General features: G+C 37.5%; 1 protein-coding gene across 2 annotated transcripts in view; it reads left to right on the top strand.

Annotated features, from left to right (window-relative positions):
- Window positions 1–17594, top strand: part of LOC121429627 (collagen alpha-5(IV) chain-like) — a 76023-nt gene that overhangs the window by 46435 nt on the left and 11994 nt on the right. For both annotated transcript variants that reach the window (XM_041626764.1, XM_041626763.1), the window contains exons 16-30: window positions 6–182; window positions 1073–1204; window positions 1368–1546; window positions 1869–2051; window positions 2900–3068; window positions 4759–4863; window positions 6922–7133; window positions 8402–8555; window positions 8912–9025; window positions 10251–10421; window positions 11016–11105; window positions 11405–11566; window positions 12223–12411; window positions 14893–15026; window positions 16189–16306. In XM_041626764.1, coding sequence (XP_041482698.1) covers window positions 6–182; window positions 1073–1204; window positions 1368–1546; window positions 1869–2051; window positions 2900–3068; window positions 4759–4863; window positions 6922–7133; window positions 8402–8555; window positions 8912–9025; window positions 10251–10421; window positions 11016–11105; window positions 11405–11566; window positions 12223–12411; window positions 14893–15026; window positions 16189–16306 — 2289 coding nt within the window. The remainder of the gene's footprint in view (window positions 1–5; window positions 183–1072; window positions 1205–1367; window positions 1547–1868; window positions 2052–2899; window positions 3069–4758; window positions 4864–6921; window positions 7134–8401; window positions 8556–8911; window positions 9026–10250; window positions 10422–11015; window positions 11106–11404; window positions 11567–12222; window positions 12412–14892; window positions 15027–16188; window positions 16307–17594) is intronic.

The following is a 17594-nucleotide window of genomic DNA, read 5'->3' as shown; positions in this document are numbered from 1 at the left end:
CACAGGTATTCCTGGCATGCCAGGCCCTCAAGGATTTAATGGTTTACCAGGAAGAGATGGACCTAAAGGTGATAAAGGCATGGCTGGACTGACAATTCGAGGTCTCCCTGGGATGGATGGACGTCCAGGACCAGATGGACCAGCCGGACTGCCTGGACAAGTTGGGGATCCTGGACCTCAAGGTAGGCTTGGGCCTGGAAAATGGACGATTTCTGTTTTGACCTGTACAATCCATGAGCTGCCTAGATGCCTGTCTTGCATTATTTTTGTTTATTGTATGATATCACATGGGTCAATTTTGATATTGATTTTAGTTGATTGGACACAGTAAGGAATATGTGATTAGCCACCCCAAAACCAACAATAAATCACCCAAACTGAATTTTTGAGATTTTTAGTCAAATTAAAAAGCACATCCTAAGCTTTAAAATGTTGTTTAACTTGTCAAACTTGATTGATAATAACCCACAAAAGTTTTGGATTGAATGCAGAAGAAACTAATTAAAAGCTTCAGAAAGTAAGGAGAAAACAATGTTTGAAGTCTGGGGACCATTTCATCAACATTTTTGTCTGACAAGTTGTCAGATCTGACATCTTTCCCTGATTCTGATTGGCTGAGAGGCACTATTACTATAGTAAGTGTCGGATAAAATGGGACTTGTCGGATAAAACGTCCGACAAGTCCTTTCATGAAACGCTCCCCTGGGTTCATTCAAGCATGAGGTGTGCACACATTTTAGAACTCTAAAATTTGCAATTTGGACAGTATTAACTCTTTTGGTAAGCTATCTCTTCGATTTTTGCTTTATATTGAAGATCAAATTACTCTTTTGGCCATTTGCAGCGAACCTTTCCCGCCGACTTACTGTTGGTTTTGAGGTGGATTGTCAAATATTGCTTGAAATTTCCTAGGGTGTATCATCATTCTTACTACTGACTATACATCTGACTTCAGTTTTTTTAAACAACTGCCAATGTGATATTGTGCCCTCTAAATATTGATGTTTACGAATTGTCTATTGCAGCTGAGGTTAAATTGCTGTTGTTTTTGTTCATTTTTTATTACTTCTAGGTGTTCGTGGACCACCTGGAGATGGTTTACCTGGAGATCCTGGTCCTAAAGGACAGGCTGGACGTGATGGACCCCGTGGTTTGCCTGGTAGTGTGGGAGATCCTGGACCTCCAGGACTCTCTGGACCAGATGGTAAGACCCACAGATTCTCACAAACCTTGTAACATATAGCTCTGAGTTAATAGTTATATAGACCCAAATTTCCTTTCAGTCGTACCATCATACGATTCCATGAACAATTCAGATATCTTGTATTATATTGAATGAATGATTCTCTGTACCCTTGTAATCTCAGGCCCCAAGGGAGAACCCTGTGCTCCATGTCGCTCTGGGGAAATTGGACCCAAAGGAGATCCAGGACAGCGTGGAGATGTAGGACAGCCCGGCCAACCTGGTTTTAATGGAAATCCTGGACCAACCGGGCCTAAAGGAGACCGAGGTCCTCAGGGAAATATTGGTCGCGATGGACAAGATGTAAGTCTTGGATACCTATTAACAGTGTGTCATTAATAATTGTTAGTCCTGTTCTTAACCCTAAATAGACAGCACTATTTTGATGCCTCTTCTCAGCCTTACAATGCGTGATTGTGACGAAAATTGGCCCGGGTATTACCCAGGGCATAATCTACAAAATTGTATGATCAAATTCTTAAAGAAATCTTAGTACAGTACTAATTAATTCTGCTAATATTTTTGCGTAAAGAAAAAAAATTGCTTGAATTGACTCAACCTGAACTCTAAACTTGACTGGTTGAAAGGGTGAACTGATTGGAATGTTTATCTCCCTTGATTGCAGGGACCACAAGGGCCACCGGGTCCGACTGGACGACCAGGGAACAAAGGAGAACCAGGTCCTGAAGGAGAGCCAGGCTTTGCGGATCCAGGACCAATGGGTATCCCAGGAGACCCAGGACTGAAAGGAGACACTGGGCTGAAGGGAGAGCCTGGACCAGCATGTGACCCAGAACAGCTCAAAGTGGTAAGTCTTGGGTCAAGTTTTTCTGCCAACGTGTACACACCATGTTTCTGTTCAGATAAAAATGATGAGCACTGTGGCGTATCACAAAATGAGTTATCTAAAATGGAATTCAAACATCAAATGCTACTTTTGGGGGGAAAACATGTGTTCTCTTAGCATTTCAATCAGAGATTAGATGGCAATATTTACATGTAATCAAATCCTACTTGATTTTTTTACCATTAAAAAAGGCTTGTATGGGTGTTGTATTTGATTTTATGAATTATCTTTATTAGCTTCATATGTGTTAAGTAACAATACCTTCTTATTTTCAATTTTAGTTTCATTTCATATTTTTGTTTTAATTTAACTACATTTCTTTTTTCTTTAGTTGGTCTGAATTCAAAAGGACTACACTCTGAGATTTATTTCTTTAAATTCTAAATATAGTATTTTTTTTGTTGGATGATGTTTGATGATATGGTGAGGGACCACGTGTTGTTCATAGCTAATGAAGCTCGATTCTGAGGACCATATTCAGGGTTCCCAGCCCATCAGGGAAATCAGGGAAAATTGTTTTACTTTTTTACAGTCAGGGAAAAATCAGGGAAGATGATGAGAGAAAATACCTCAAATCAGGGAAAATGCCTCAAATGAGGGAAAAATCAGGGAAGTTTGATCAGCCCAAAAGTCGAAAACACAGTAGTCAGTCAGACTCTGTTATATTTTGTTGCAGATCAAAACAACATCAATTAAATTGGAGTCTAGAAAATGAGACTGAGACTGTTCCATGAGCACTAAAAAATTTATAATGTAGGCCTAAAGGTGAGGAATACAAATATGATTTATTTCTTCTTTGATGATGACAGGGCGATAGGGGACCTCCTGGACCTCCGGGGCCTCGAGGTAATGATGGATACCCTGGAGATCAGGGGCCAAAAGGAGATCGTGGACCACAAGGACCAAGTATCCGTGGAATGACTGGAGAAAAGGGAGACATTGGACCCAAAGGAGAACGTGGAAACTATGGACCCCCAGGTAAAGTGTGACAAAAGTTATCTGGGGCCTGTCTTACAAAGAGTCGCGATTGATCTGATCAATCGCAACTATGGATGGCCAGCAACGTCAACATCTATCATGCATGTTCGTTCAAAATATTTCCAGCAATGATGTATATTTATGCATTCATTGTTTTCTCGAAAATTCACTGCGCTTCTCTTTGTTTATAGACGACAGCGTGCAAATTTCCTGTAGAAAAAATTATGACACTGATGGATTTCCATAGAGTTACGCTTGATTGGATCAATCGTAACTGTTTGTAAGACAGGGCCCTGGAGATCTTTTAAAGGACACTCCAAATTGAAAAAACGATTTGATCAGATAAAGATGTATAATTCTTTATTTTGATAAAGGGCTATGCATTTCAGTAATGATGGTCAGTGATAAATATCTTTACAGTTGAAATTTGAAAATTTTGTCTTAGAAATAATGAAAATTATAAACTAAATATAATGGAAGAAGAGCATTGACATCACCATATGGAAGTGAAATTCCTACAACAACAGCCTTAAATGGGCAACAATAATTGATTTTCTATTCATTTCATGCTTTGAAATAAAGGACAAAACGCAGGAGTAATTTGATTATAAATGAACCAATTCAGTTGCCAATTTGCCAATGTGCCTTTTTAAACCTTGATCATGTTGTCTTAATGACATTGCCAATTTAGGATGTGTAATGATTAGTTTAAGTTTCACAGCTTGTTCTTAAGGGAGTGTATAATTACTGAGAATGGTATCAATTTTTCAGTACAATTTTCTCTTTCTAACAATGCTTTATTATACAAGTGATGCAAAGGTGTGCGTGCATTGAGAGGTTTTGTGAGCATAAGGTAACTGGAACTGTTCAACTCAAAAGGTGCAGCCGAGTGGGTTCAGATTTGTTTCCATAGTTACCGCACGCTAACCAGTCCTACCGATGCACAAACAAACCTGTGTATTATTTGTTTTATAGAATGGTGAAATTTTTTGACCAGAAATAATTTTTTTTACACCATGCATAAGTAATTACCAATTCATGGCTAGCCATGCATTAGTAATTACCAGATGCATGTCAAATTGAACTGATGCATGGTTGGCCATGCGTCGGTAATGGCTTATGCATGATGCCCATACTATAAATGTAATTGGTGGCATTCATGAAAATAGGAAACAAAAATAGTTTCTTCTTAAAGATGAATGCCAGTTATGGTACTGATCTCAAAATGAGTTTTTACAGAATCCAATTAAATAACCACCAATGTGTCTCTTTGTAGGAATAAAAAACATGTGCCAAATGATTCTGGAAGAAATTGTGTAATTGCTGAGAAATTAGCAAATAAGCACGGGATTCGGGTCAAGCGGCGGGCCGACATTCAAAGCAGTAATAATACACTGTCCCACATAGCCTTCTCTGTGTTGGTGATCTTCAGTGTGGAATTTTTTCAGCGTAGATTTCAAGATTTCATAAAGTTTATGTGACTGTACAAGATCTACATGTAGATCCTCGATGATATACTGACAAAAAAGCCTGGTTTACAGACTTTCTCATGAAATCAGTGTTTACTGCAACTACTTTCATTTAGCTTTAAGCACACTGTGCCTCTAAGGGGAATTAATTCTTGTGACTTGCAAACATTTTTGTTCTCACTTACATTGAATTGGTTTTCTTCTTGTTTGAATATCTGCAGGCGACAAAGGAGAAGTCATTTATCGAGATACTGGAGTGCAGGGACCTAAAGGAGAGCAAGGAACTCCTGGTCCTGCTGGAAATCCAGGACCTGCCGGAGCTACTGGTAAGTTAAATGGGGAGCCCATGTCTGTGAACCTGAAAAAATGAATTTTTGATTTCAAGGACAAGTCCACCCCAACAAAAAATTGATTTGAATAAAAAGAGAAAAATCCATCAAGCATAACATTGAAAATTTCATCAAAATTGGATGTAAAATAAGAAAGTTATGACAATTTAAAGATTTGCTTAATTTCACAAAACAGTTATATGCATATTCTGGCTGGTATGCAAATAAGGAGACTATGATGTCATCCACTCACTATTTCTTGTGTATTTTATTATATGAAATATTAAATATTTTCACCTCATTAACAAGTGATGCAACGATTAATTGCACCCCGAACATGTGGAATTAGCATTGTCCTATACTATATGGTTCAGTCAAGATGGTCCTTATTGTCAAATCTGTAAAAAATTAAATATTGTATAATTCAAACAATAAAAAACAAAAAAATAGTGAGTGATGGACATCATTGACTGACTGACCTCGTGGTGCATATCACCGTTATGTGAAAATTAAGCAAACTTCAAAATGTCATAACTTTTTTATTTTACACATGATTTTGATGAAATTTTTAGCATTATACTACAGTGCGTATCAAAAAAAGTTTACACTTAAAAAAAGTCCTGTAAAATTATACATTTGGAATTTCCTGAAGATTTTTCCACATTTCAACATTGGTACAGATCCATTTAATCAAATGACGATATAACTGTCGAAAAATATTTCTGCTTGAGTGAGTACCACTTACTTTTAAAAAGCTGGTGAAAAATGATTTGCGCAGAACTTCGAAATAGTTATGCAAATAAAAGTAGACCTTAATCATTAAGAACACGTGGAATTTAGCTAGTAAAATTTATTTGAAGATCTCTTTAACCTTTTTAAACTTGTTTCCTTTCCCAAAACCCTCCGAAGAGTGCATTGCACCCCACCCCACTCCCCCACACACCGAGGCCATCGTGACGATATTTGCTTTACACTGAGCTGTGAATTACATGAAATAACTTAGGCTTGATTTTCATTGTGTTAATCATTTTCAAGCTTGGGAAAAGTGTGGAGAAACAAGTATTAAATAAAAAATGAGAGTGTAAACCCACTTTAAATGATCAAAACTTAGTGAAAAAAATGCGAGAGATGTCTGATTTTAACTTTTCTTCAGATTCAGTTATGTCCTCAGATCCAGCTGGCACAAAAATGGTAAAGGTTGTGCTTACTAAGTGTTGAAATTTCAATTTGGGTGGAAAATTGTTACAAAATGGTTGAATGTATCCGTTTTATTTCAATTGACTGAAAGTGCAAGGGAAATGTATGAGAAATGTTTCACAAGGTAAGTTTGATTTCGCCCTTTCCCCTTGACACAGCGTGAAAACGAGCATTTCTGCGCAAACAGATTTCTGCGAGCTTTACAAAAATGGACAGTGCTCACTCAAGTGTAACATTCTGTCAAGACTTTTAACTTTGTGATATATGAGACCCTATTCCAAGATTATATGTCAAAAAATTACCCACATGTTGTATATTTTTTTAATTCCCAGAGTTTTTTCAAAGTGTAAACTTTTTTTTGATACGCATGGTAGTTTGATTTTTTCTCTATTTGTTTAAGCAAGTATTTTGCTGGGGTGGACTTAACCTTCAACAAGAATGTCATTATTTCAGAAAATCTCTTAATATTTTCCCTTACCCTCTTAAGAGTAAGTATTCCAAAGTATTCCAATGATTTTGTAATGATATTAGCAAAATACATGATTTATTTTGCAAAGAAATGTGGCCAGACATCTTGGATTGAAATAAACAATGGTACACCATGTCTGCACACCCATTCACCTGCACACACTCTTCAGGTTTTATTTTTACATGTAAATGAGAATGGCTGCATTTTAAGACTGTTCATGAAATGTCTAAAATTCAGCAAATGCCAGGAAATTCACAAAATGTTGGAAATCTTTGAATTTAATGAGTTTAAAAGCAGTATTTATCAAAAAAAAATTGAAATTTTCAAATGTATCTTGTGCACCCGCTCTATATCAAAATCCCATGGTTCTGCTTTTTTCCGACCCTCAGGACGTCCTGGACCTCCGGGTGATCTCGGCCCGTCGGGTCAGCAAGGCGAGAAGGGTGCCCAAGGACAGCCGGGACCACCAGGAAGCTCCATTCCAGGTACCCCAGGTGAGAAAGGCTACCAGGGTATCCCAGGTGATAGAGGACAACCCGGCCAACCAGGACCTAGTGGACCTCCGGGTACCCCAGGAATCCCTGGGGAAATCGGTGAAAAGGTAAGTACCTCTGGGACCTTCTGTCACGGTCGGTCTGATGGAATGTTGGATCTGGGGTCCATTGCAGAAAGAGTTGCGTTTAAATGCAAGTCAAAAAACCAATTGCAAGTCCCAAATGCCCGCTGTTGATTGGTTGAAATGAAGTTGCGCATGATTTTTAGAGTTGCGTTTGATTGCAACTATTTCTGCAACGGGCCCCACGGCCCCTTTCTTGCAACGAGTTGTGATAGATGGAAATCCATCAATATCATATTCTATCCTGCAGGAAGTATGCACAATGTCCTCTTGTTAACAAAGAGGATCATACAGAATTGTCAAGAAAGCAATGAATAATACTAATAATGATAATTAGACTTATATAGCGCTTTTTTCCAGAGGATACAAAACGCTGTTGATGACTTAAGACAAGTTAAGCTTTGAAATATAAGTGTATGTATTTATGTATGATTATATAAGTGTATAAGTGAATGTAAGAATACACATATCTAGAAAACTCTTTGTAAGACACCTGCATTTTACGTGTTGCTGTGGCTGGATTTCCGTAGTTGTGGTTGATTGGATCAATAATACTAATAATGATAATTAGACTTATATAGCGCTTTTTTCCAGATGATACAAAGCGCTGTTGATGACTTAAGACAAGTTAAGCTTTGAAATATAAGTGTATGTATTTATGTATGATTATATAAGTGTATAAGTGAATGTCAGAATACACATCATATCTAGAAAAGTCTTTGTAAGACACCTGCATTTTACGTGTTGCTGTGGCTGGATTTCCGTAGTTGTGGTTGATTGGATCGATCACAACTCTTTGTAAGACAGGACCCTGGTGAGTGTTTTGTGCGAAATTTTGAAAAAGCTGCATAGGCATGCTGCACAGAGTGTGTGGAGCGCACGCTCAAAATATGCGATGATGGCTTCCCGAAGAACGGCTATGTCCTCACTCACGCTAAAACCAGTTTAACGAGGCAAAGCGATCTTGAAAACTGCATCACGAGTTGTTTTTCTGAACCGGTTAGGAAGATGGCTTCCAAGACCACTTTGACCGTTTCCATTGCACGTTAAACTTGTTTCCACTTAATTAGTTTCCAGAAAACTAGTTTTAGGATGGTAGTGAGAACAGTGTTTACATGTAAAGTACCGTATGTTTTTGTCAATGTTAATAAAAAATTATTGTAAAATGTGAGCAAAATGAATTTCCACACTGTTATTAATGAATAAACCTGAATTGAATTGGTTTGCCAATGATTTGATGTATATTTATCTAGGGAGATATTGGCCCACAAGGAAACCCAGGTGGACAGGGACAACGTGGGTTACCAGGACAACCAGGTCAAAACGGCATTGAAGGAGCAAGGGGAAACATCGGTGACCCAGGACCAAGAGGTCGCGACGGTGTCCCTGGACAAAGCGGAGAAAAGGGTAAGGACGGAATGAAATTCTCTCCTTAATTTGCCAAGTTTGGGATAGATATCAGTAAAATTTGTCTGTATAAAGACTTTTTAGAGACAGCACAAACAGAAATCGTAACATGATTGGTAGAATTCTTGCTTGGATGTTTTTTGTTTATTTTGTGAATACAGCTCTGCCATTGACCTAATGCCAATATCATCTAATAAATGTACCTCAATATCGAGGTTGTTTGAAGAAACTCTTCAATGATTCAGTTGATAGAAACAACAAAAAAGTATTTTCTTAATTGTGAAGCCGGAACTAAGGAAGACTACATGTACGTATTGAAGGTTTTGAACGATGAAATTTTTGTCTTTTTTTTCAAGGTGAGGTTGGGTCTTCTGGTATACCCGGTGCCCCAGGAAGCAAGGGAGAACCTGGTCTATCTATCCCTGGTCTAGACGGACCACCTGGACCTTCAGGAAGAGATGGACCTCCGGGTAAATACTCGTTATTGATTATATGAAATCAATGTGATCAATTTTGATTGAATTAAGCTTTTGGTAGGCTGGTCCTAAAAATGTAGCTTTTTTCCCCCTAAGCAATATGCATGAGTATTTAGATCTTTTCTTTGACCCAAATTTTAGGTGACACCATGTTGAGAGTGACATTGTATGAAAGGACAAATTTCCAGCTTATGAGGATCTAAGTATTATGTAGTCTCAAAATAAAAAAGGTTTTGCATAATCGATAGAAAAACAGTGGAAGAAAATGCTGTATTATTGCACCTTTTCAGACTTCAAATATGTTTGTTTTTTATCAAATTATTTACTACAAGAGAAGGGAACGATATAACAGTTGAAGATTAACTCTTTCTAATGGTTCACTTATTCATTAAGGATAAATTGGTTGAATGCTGAGAGGAAGAAATTCACTACATTTTGTAGGGAGGAGGATTCATTCCCATGAGGACATGGATGAATCCTGTCTAATTACTCATTTTTCAATTTCATTTGAGAAAGAATTCTATGGAAAGCATTTAAGTAATATGAAATTTGAATTGATTGTATTGCCTTTGGATGTATTAACTTTGGCCAGATCTTAGTTTACGTACAATGTGAATATTGGTATTTGACTTCAAATGTGGTAACAAAACCATTGCATTGCAATTGATATGCATGCCAGTTGGTAGAAAAATGTATTATACATGTACGTAATGGACATTTTGATAAAACTGTGATCACACTGATGTCATTGGTAATTTGGAGATGAAACAGTGACATGGTGTGCTGATATTTAAAAAACCTACCATATTTTGGGTAATAATAATTATAATACATATGATTTATGTAGTCCATAAGTTCGATGATCAATGTGCTTAAAAGCAAATAAGATTTTAAAAATTATAGGTTCAAACTTTTGTGATGAAAATGTTTCCTAATTAACTGGTTATATACCAGCTTCGCATTTACCAGCAAAATCCTGTCCTGCCAAGTTCCTACGGGAGTTACCATGAACAGAAATATGTTATGGTTGTCTGCCAAAAAACACCACAAATATGTCTCCATCTAATGCTACTGGTAACTTTTAAAGAAATCTGGTGAAATATTAATATTCATGGTCAGGAAAACATTATTTGTTAAAATAAAATGTTTCAGTGTTGGCTCCCTCTGTAGATATTCATTAATTTTTAACTACATGTATTAATTTTCTGATTCTGATCAGGAGTGAATGGGGAACCTGGACCGCAGGGTCCACGTGGAGAGCCTGGTATAGCAGCTTTGAAAGGAGAAAGAGGACTACCTGGACCCCCAGGCCAGAACGGTCCTCCGGGTCCACCTGGAGACAATGGACTTCCTGGTAGTGATGGAGATCCTGGTCCTACTGGACAAATTGGTAAGAATTCCAAGAGTTGCAGAAATTGTGACACAACCCAGCCAATAAATGGTATACCAGTTCATTACTTCAGAGTTCTTTCAGATCATATTTTGCTCCTTATCTTTTTCTATTCTAAGTAACAAAATGATAGCTTTTTATACTAAGATATGATATTTATTTGTTCAGGTAAAGAATGCAGATTAAAAAAAAGGGAAAAAAAGGAGAACAAGATTTCTATCTTACATATTCCTCATCCCCTGCTAACTTACTTTGTTGTTGGCTTTGTAAAAAGCCGTTCAATGGATACTCTACCCAATGTCCTCTCTATGCCTTTATACTCTATGTCTATCTCTCTTTTAATCCAATGCCTAGACTTTACAAGTCTAAACCGACTTATTCCTTTCTTGATAGCTTTTTTGAATAATATACAGAGTACAATGTATATGATTTTGCCAGTCTGGCAGAATATTTACCCACGCTTCCCCCCCCCCCTGCTCTCTGTACGAGACGACCGTTGGATCAAAGCAAAGGGTGCCATATTGCTTTGTATTATTCTGATTAATTGATCAAGCATGTTGATTAAATCTTTTATTGGTCCTGTTCTTGATGCAGGTGTGAAAGGATCGCCTGGACCGCTTGGACCTGATGGAGCACAAGGACCGCCCGGAGCACCTGGACCTATTGGAGCACCTGGAGAAAAGGGTTGGTAGCTAATTTCCTCCATCAATAGGAACTCTTCCTTGGGTACTTTGCTCAGGCAGTCCAGGGACTATGACACCAAAATACAGAGACCTGGCAGGAATTTATTCCTTGAAACGCTTGTCCGTCGTAAATAATTACGGCCACCAGGCTTAAGCCGGGGTAATGAGACGTTATTGAATTGAATAACTTTATTGTCCATAAAGGAAAATATATGTGCTAAGAAGATATGTTTATTATTAGTATTATTATTATTATGATGTGTTACATATTGTTATTATGTTTCTTCCATTATTTTTCAGGGGAACGTGGTGGTATGGGAACACCAGGATCACCCGGGCCCGCTGGTTCACCAGGTGCAAAAGGAGAACCAGGACTCCCCGGACCAGGAGGTGAGAAGGGATCCCGTGGATCAGGAGGAGTTCCAGGACTCAAAGGAGAGCCAGGACCAACAGGAAGATCAGGTATAGTTTTTATTTTTCAGAGGACCTGAGACCTGTTCCATAAAGGACTTGCAACTGTTTTAACTTTGCCATTATGGCAACTACCATGGTAACTTGGTGCAGCAGTCAATCACAATCAAGGTTTCCATGGTAGTTGCCATAATGGCATAGTTACAACAGTTGCATGTACTTTATGAAACGGGCCCCTGACTTAGAGAATAACAGGAATATTTTTTGAAAAGATATTTGTCGCATATCTTCCTGATACTGTAACAAATGACTGCCTTTTCCGATTTTTATGATAATAATCCATAGAAGAGTTAAAATTATAAGCATACATGTAGCACTAGTAATGTCTATTATTCTTTGCATGGATATTTCTTATTTTTAGCCTACATGTAGCTCAACTCATTCTTATTAAGAATTGTGTTGTATCTCTGCATATCTGATGCAAAAGGAATTTCTAATTCGGAGGATAAAATATTCGTGTAGGCTTCCCCTTTTCTGTTAAAAGCATGAATTCAAACCTTGATATAGTATGTGATATTGTATTTTGTTCAATTTCTTGTTGCCTTTTTGAAGGTTCAAAACATTATATTCCAGCTGTAGACCTTATGAATTCTATTCACATCACTGAATGATTAATTCGATTCCATCTATATTCTATTTTACTCCAGGACCTCCGGGGTCTCCAGGTTCGATAGGTCTACCTGGACTAAACGGAGTGAAGGGAGAACCAGGAGTTCCAGGAGCCAATGGAATACCAGGAGCAAGGGGACCTAAAGGAGATCCTGGTCCACCTGGATTTAATGGACTTGAAGGTCCCAAAGGAGTCAAGGGAGATATTGGACCTAAAGGACAGATAGGTAGGTTAGAACTAGACCAAAAGCTTCAGTCTCTGCGTTATGTTGGCTGTTCCGCTGAACTGCGTTGGCTCCACTCACCAAATACAGAGACCAAAGTTCCAGCTGTCTACGTTAGGATCTGCTGCATTCTTTGGCATTCTTTCTCTATCCATTCTTGTCATGCCAGCACTAGTCGAAATAAGATAGTCAAGAAATATAAGAAAAAAATAGCCAAAAAATATAACAAAACATATATTTTTATGCTTTTTTTCCCCACACAAAATAGTGTAAAAATATGTAAAAAAAAAATATCAAAGAATTTTAAATAAAAAAATAGCACAAAAATAGTATGCGCGTTAAGAATAGAATTAAAATTGTATTTCTTTATACTTCACTTGTAAAAATAGTCTGTGAGTAGATTTTGTCTCACCTGCGAAGCAGAGTGAGACTATAGGCGCCGCTTTTCCGACGGCGGCGGCGGCGTCAACATCAAATCTTAACCTGAGGTTAAGTTTTTGAAATGATGTCATAACTTAGAAAGTATATGGACCTAGTTAATAAAACTTAGCCATTAGGTTAATCAAGTATTACTGAACATCCTATTAGAGTTTCATGTCACATGACCAAGGTCAAAGGTCATTTAGGGTCAATGAACTTAGACCATGTTGGAGGGATCAACATCGAAATCTTAACCTGAGGTTAAGTTTTTGAAATGTCATCATAACTTAGAAAATGTATGGACCTAGTTCATGAAACTTGGACATAAGGTTAATCAAGTATCACTGAACATCCTGCATGAGTTTCACGTCACATGTCCAAGGTCAAAGGTCATTTAGGGTCAATGAACTTTGGCCGAATTGCGGATATCTGTTGAATTCCCATCATAACTTTGAAAGTTTATGGATCTGATTCATGAAACTTGGACATAATAGTAATCAAGCATCACTGAACATTTTGTGCAAGTTTCAGGTCTCATGATTAAGGTCAAAGGTCATTTAGGGTCAATGAACTTTGGCCGAATTGGGGGTATCTGTTGAATTACCATCATAACTTTGAAAGTTTATTGGTCTAGTTCATTAAACTTGGATATTATAGTAATCAAGTATCTCTGAACATCCTGTGCGCATTTCAGGTCACATGACCAAGGTCAAAGGTCAATGAACTTTGGCCGAACTGGATGTATCTGTTGAATTACCATCATAACTTTGAAAGTTTATGGATCTGATTCATGAAACTTGTACATAAGAGTAATCAAGTATCACTGAACATCCTGTGCGAGTTTCAGGTCACATGATCAAGGTCACAGGTCATGTAAGGTCAATGAACTTTGGCCATGTTGGGGTTTTTTGTTGAATAACCATCATATCTCTGTAAGTTTATTGGTCTAGTTCATAAAAAGTGGACATAAGAGTAACCATGTATCACTGAACATCTTGTGCGAGTTAGAGTAGTATTCAAAGTCAGCACTGCTGCTATATTGAACCGCGTGGTGCAGGTGAGACGGCCAGAGGCATTCCACTTGTATTTCTATCATTTTGAAAATAATAAAAAATAGTCCCATAATACTAAAAATAGTCAAAAAATAGAGAGAAAATAGGGAAAAATATATTTCTCGCAGCAAAAAACTACTGGGGAGAGTTCACGCTTAATGTAAAAATAGCTGAAAAAAAAGAAGAAAAATATTTGTGAAGATTTGAGGAAAATCCTTTGATTCTTTCATTAGAATTTTAATTATTTGATTTGTATCGTCATACTGCATATGCAAGCAGCTTCCCCATATATCGTGTACTATATCAAAATCAAAGTCATTTTTTAAAGAAAATTGAAAAGGATTTTATTGTAATTTATATCTCAACAAACAAAATTATTTCACACCCGCTTCTGAAAGAAACCTTTTTTTATTCATGATTTATTAAGAAATGCAATTATCTATTTCATACTGCATGTACCAAAAATATCGGATATGGATAAATAAAGATGAACTTTGAACTTAACACATGATGTTATGATGGCAGCTCTCGTATATGATGTCACAAATGAAAAACCTAAAATTCTATTATCTTCATTAATGTTAGATGGATTTTTCTCAAAACTTTTACCAATGTTCTGGTATTTTACAACGATTTTATCTTCATGGTAAACTTTCCTTTTAATGTTATCGATGCAGACAAGAGTTTTACAGAGCTGCCAAAATTTAAAAAATAATGCAAATATGGCTATTGGATCAATGTTATTTCAGGTAATTTGTTTATTTTCAATCATTTTGTTAACACCAGAACGAGATGTACACATAGATTTTTTTTCATCTGCAAGAGAAGTGCGCATTTTAGCTTGCATGCACCTTGAGCGGCGCGATGAGCGCCATGCATTTTATTATGAAATACATGTGCAATTTTTTTGGGGGAAAATGCATTTTTTTAATCGCAGACTACAATTTTTCATTCCCAGAGGTTGGCAGGTGTGGTTTGAATGGCTCTGTTTGTTTTGTTATGCCAAATGTAGGATTTGCTGGACCTAAGGGAGACAGGGGTCAAGACGGAATCCCAGGACAGATTGGAGAGAAGGGTTTCCCTGGAAGGGGTGGCATTTCTGGACCCCAAGGACCCCCCGGTAGCCCCGGAGAACCTGGAAATGACGTAAGAAATTTTGATCTTTGAAAAGTTAAATGTTTAATACTGTACTGGAAGGGGGTGCATGCATGGGAGCGTTTCATAAAGGGACTTGTTGGACGTTTTTCCCCCCAACAGGTCCTGTTTTATCCAAAGGTTACCATGGTAATTGTGCTTCTCAGCCAATCAAAATCAAGGAGAGATGTCAGATGTAACAAGTTCTTGGAAAAAATGTTAATGAAACCCTCCCCTTCTAAAGAAATGGGGGCCTCGGGTGGGAATTTTTTTGGGGGATTACAGATGAATATGTGGGGATGTCGCGGTCTAGTGGTTTACACTCTTGTCTTTCAATCTTAGGGACGTGGGTTTGATTCCCTGCCATGGCGTGTTTTCTTTCAGCAAGAAATTACCCACATTGTGCTTCACTAATCCCAGGTGAGGTAAATAGGTACCGGCAGGAAGTAATTCCTCTAAAAGCTGTGAGCACCAGAACTGGCATTCGAGGTATGACTTCCTGCCAGTACCCATTTACCCCACCTGGGTTGGGTGCAGCACATCTGCAAATTATTTGATTGTTCGTTTTCTATGAAATTGATTGATTGTATTATAATATTATATTTCTCTTTGCCAATACTTCAGATTTTTCAACTATATGTTCTATATCTGATTGAAGGTTCAGGTTATATTTTATCATGTTTCATTATTCCATTGTAATATTCCTTTTTTTATCATGTATAGAGATTTTTAAAACATTATTTGAAGAGGATTCTACATAAGCACTTGCCTGGGGCACGTAAAGGTGATAGTTGGGCAAGTGTTTCGAAGTAAAGACCAAAACTACTTGCCCGAATTGGGCAAGCGAAATTCTCTCAGCAGAATTACCAAAATTAAAGTCGATATGATATGCCGACCCTAAATTTGGTCATGGCAGGAAAGATAAAATCACTTTGTAAAAAGAAATGCAAGAACAAGGTACATGTACATCAGTTCATGTCAGAAGAAAGAAAAAAAGGTCAATGGCTTCTAAAACCATATCATTTTCTTTTGAAGAAGTAAAATTTTTTCAGGAATTTTTTGGGCAAGTATATTCTAACTATTTAGAAGTTTACTTGCCCAACAGGGCAAGTGCATCTAAAAAGTTATGTAGCTTCCTGGGTTGAAAGCACTGATATTGTTATTATGTTTGTAGGGAGTGAACGGACAACCTGGACCTAGGGGAGAAAAGGGAGAAAAGGGATCTTATCTGAGGGTCCCATGTGAGAGCAGGCCTGGATTCAAAGGAGAACCTGGACCCGTTGGTGCAACTGGTAGGTGTTCTCTAGTATAAGAAAGTGTGCGTGTGTTTGAGTTTTGTCAGACGTGTATCAATCAGAAATGATTATTTACGTCTGAGACAGACCTTTAACGTCACCATCCGAAAGACATGACCAGGGCTCGAACCTCTGCATCAATTTGTTGCCTCCCCCACAGCTTGGATTACAGGTGCACGCCACAACGCTCAGTTTAACGCCTAGTCTAAGAAAGACTAGGGGCCCGCTTCGTAAAGAACTTACAACTGGGTACTGTTTCATGAAAGGTGTCAGCTCTGACAAGTTGTCTTTCTCTGACAGTTACCGTAGTGACAGTCAGAGGCCAGAGCTTCACGGCCAATCAAAACCAAGGAATTCACTGAAATAGCACTGACAATTAAGTCAGTGCTGACAACTTCCACGAAACACCCCCCGGTTGTAACATTGCCATTGTGGCAACTACCATGGTAACCTTGATTATGATTACCTGCTGGGCCCTGTCACCGTGGTAGATAAGAATATGCATTCAATCATACAATTGACACTGACCCTTAATCTATGGTAAGACTTGTGCAAAATAAAGTTGCGATCAATTGTAATGTTTTGTCATATCTCCCCCAGTTCCCTGTCAAATGGGAGATGATACAGTAGTACAAAAAAATCTTGACCATCAATCCTTGGTAAATCTTGTAAACATAAAGTTGCAATCAATTGTAATGATTTTGCATATCTCCCCCAGTTCCCTTTCACTTAAGAGATACAATCAATCACACCAGCAAGTAAAATGACAGTCTATGGTAAAATTTGTACAAAAAAAGTTTCAGTTATTTTTAAATTTCAATTATACCTTTTAGATCAATACACTAGGGTCCAATGGTCCTCATCAAGATCTCATACTTCTTACAAACAATACGATCAGGGTTCTTTCTCTTATGCAGCTTCATTTCTTTGGAACAATCTCCCCCTACAAAGTCCCAATGCTAACTGTGTTAATGCATTTAAAGTAATGCTTAAAACTCATCTTTTTAAATCTTAAATTGATCATATCATATGTATATTGGCTCATTTGATGGTATTTCTGTATTCATGATCTGGTGAGAAATAGTTGTAAATTGTAATATTAGTTTTGATACATTTTGTTGTGCAAAGTATTTCTATTTCTATTTCCTTTATACTTCATGATTTCCTTTCTCCTAACCGCTTCGAGGCAATTTGCGAATTTGCGGTATATAAAATTATTATTATTATCAATATCCCCATCTCCTTATCTTTTATCTTAGCTGACTTACATTGGTGTGTGAACGTT

Source organism: Lytechinus variegatus, chromosome 16 (assembly GCF_018143015.1).
Source record: "Lytechinus variegatus isolate NC3 chromosome 16, Lvar_3.0, whole genome shotgun sequence".
NCBI lineage: Eukaryota > Metazoa > Echinodermata > Echinoidea > Temnopleuroida > Toxopneustidae > Lytechinus > Lytechinus variegatus.
Note: the sequence above shows the minus strand (reverse complement) of the source record. Positions and strands in the feature narration are given on the sequence as shown.